Source organism: Mus caroli, unplaced genomic scaffold (assembly GCF_978045245.1).
Source record: "Mus caroli unplaced genomic scaffold, Mus_caroli_1 scaffold_17, whole genome shotgun sequence".
NCBI classification, from domain to species: Eukaryota; Metazoa; Chordata; class Mammalia; order Rodentia; family Muridae; genus Mus; species Mus caroli.
Window position 1 is genome coordinate 88367501 of NW_028227272.1, and position 2711 is coordinate 88370211.

General features: G+C 46.6%; 1 protein-coding gene across 1 annotated transcript in view; it reads left to right on the plus strand.

The window, feature by feature from the left end:
• Il10rb (interleukin 10 receptor subunit beta) overlaps positions 1-2228 on the plus strand; it is a 19077-nt gene extending 16849 nt beyond the window's left edge. Inside the window, exon 7 of the mRNA XM_021185053.3 lies at positions 1284-2228. Within this exon, the coding sequence (XP_021040712.1) occupies positions 1284-1529 (246 nt within the window). The 3' untranslated portion in view covers positions 1530-2228. The remainder of the gene's footprint in view (positions 1-1283) is intronic.
• Positions 2229-2711: the final 483 nt, after the last annotated feature.

Here is a 2711-nt window from a genome sequence, read left to right on the forward strand (position 1 = left end):
GCCTCCGTTCACACACCAACAATTGAAGTGAATGTCTGTGGAGAAGGACACGGATCTTATGCTATGAATGTTGCTCCCAGAGAGGAACCCCACTATGAGCAATTTCAGCTGCCAGAATTCCTAGAAGCTGGGGACATGATGAAGGGACCATAGGTAATACAGAACAGCACCTACAGCACAGCTAGGAAGTGGGACATAGGAAGTGGAACCGTAGAGTTTCAGAGCAGAGAGAATTTCTGGACGGCAGTGCAAGCAAGCTTCACAGCACCTAGGGCTGGAGAATCTCAGGGATGAGCTGGTACGAAGTTAGTTGGAGCAAGGACAAAGAGATACAGGCCCTAGGCTCTGGGTAGAAGGTGTTTTCTTTCTCAAGAACCAGAAAGTAAAGTCTTCCCCTGGGATTTCTCCTGCTTGGCCACCCCATCAAAGAAACTGGTCAGACAGGAAAGAAGAGCAGGTGAAAGCCAGGCAGGTGCAGGCAAGGGACCTATGGGACTGAGTCCCCACCTCTGAGGCCAGCGGGCCTCACAGTAGCTAGGGGGATGGTGGGGTGTAGAGAAACATGATCAGGTGAAGAGAAAGGAAGCTGCAGAGCAACCTAACATTCCCCACACGTCCAACTCACGATGCAGGGTACATAACAACTGTGCTAACTGGGCAATATCCGTAGGTCCTTTTTTCTGATTGATGACGAGCATATTTCACTTAGCATAATGTCTTGAATGCTCTTGCATGTTGTAGAATGTGTAATTAGTGTGTGTGTACACACATGTGCATGTGATGTGTGCATGTGTGACAGTGTGCCCAATGCCACTGTGTGTGTATAGGGGGAGGGACAATGTTCAGGAGTTAGTCCTCTAGCATGGAGTCGGGATTCACTCAGGTGACTAATCATGTATGTGGGAAGCGTCATTCCTGGATGAGCCATTGCGGCTTCTATTAAAAAAACAAACAAACAAACAAACAAAAACAAAAAAAACAGAATAATATTCTACTGAAGTGTCTGCACATTTGTGTGTCCATCCCTGGATGGCACTTGCCGTTTGTTCTGCTGTCTGCCCTCTGTTAGCTCTGGTAGATGCCACTTGTGAGCCTCTTCTGCAAACCTGCTTTCGTTTCCCTTGAGAATGTACCTACTACCTGTGAACATAGTCTCGCCAGGACTGGCTAGGTCATGTGATAACTGTTTTCAAGGAGCTGCCATAATGTTACTGTTGCGTTTCACAGTTGCATCTTTCTATCCCTTAAGTAACTTAAGTAACCATCTTTTCGTTTTCCTGCAGTTTCTGGGCCACCCCCATCACAGCACGTTTCTGCTGTTCTCCTTCCCTCCCCCTGAGGAGGCCGAGGTGTTCGACAGACTAAGCATCATCAGCGAAGAGTCTAAAGGCAGCAAGCAGAGTCCTGAAGACAGCTGTGCCTCAGAGCCCCCGTCTGATCCAGGGCCTCGGGAGCTGGGGTCCAAGGATGAAGCTCCCTCACCTCCACACGATGACCCCGCACTGCTCACATCGACCTCAGAAGCATGACCAGAGAGCCACCTGAAAAAACTCCAAATCTAGAACTTCCTGATGCTACACTGGTACACACAACCAAAGAGCCAGGTTTTAAACACTCTACTTGGGAATTTGCTGCCATATAAAGACTAATAATTTAGGGACTGAGGGTGTAGCTCAGTGACTAGAGCTCTTACTTAGCACACATGAAGTCCTAGCTTCGATCCCCAACACCATATAAACCAGGGATGGGGGTGCCTACCTATAAGCCCAGCACTTTGGAGGTAGAGGCAGGAGGATCAAGGTCATCTTGAACTATACAGGGAGTTCAAGGCCAAGCTGGACTAGAGACCCTGTCTAAGAGAGACTTTAATAATTATTTTTTATGGCCACTGAATGTAATTTGAGCCCTTTGTGCTCACTAAAACAAGGATCACATTTAACTTGTGACAAACAAAAATATTTTAAGTAGTGGGGGGGGGGACGTGGAAACACTATAAAATTATAAGAATGCCCATAGACCACCCGCATCTCAAAAGTGGTTGGCCCCGTGCTGGACAGACATGAACATTTTGGATTCCCAAGGAGCAAAGAGATTTCCTTCCTTACCTGTGTGTTTTGTATTAATATTAGTGTTCTGTAAATATTCTATATTTGTATGTTTGTGTTAGCCAACTTCCTGCTGTTGTAACGAAATTCCTGGCATAAACAATTTAAAAGGAAGAAAGGAAATTTAGGCGTTTGTTTTGTTTTTTATTTTTTAATGTAACATCACAGCTTTGGAGGTTTCTGTTCATGGTTTCTTCGCCCCTTTGTTGGGCTCTGCGCTGGCACGTCACACCATGATGGTGGCACATTACATCACAATGGGATGTGTACAGGATGCTGTTCACCTCATGACAGCCAGAAAAAGAAAGGTGGGGAGGGCCGTGGTCCCCGGAATCCTCTTTAAGGGCACTCTCCCAGTGACCTAGACCTGCCTTACCCCTGCTAGGCTCTACTTCTTAGGCTGCACTGCCTTCCAACAGCACACAGCTACAGCAAGCCACCATTGTCCATTTAGCATATGGGATTTGGGGACACTGAAGATCTAAGCCATACAAGAACTAACAATGCCACATTAGTATAACTGTTAAAATATGCACGAATGAGTCTCCACCTTGTCCCTGTTAGCACTCTCTGAAGCCAAGTTCCTAATCTTTCATGGTAGCTGTA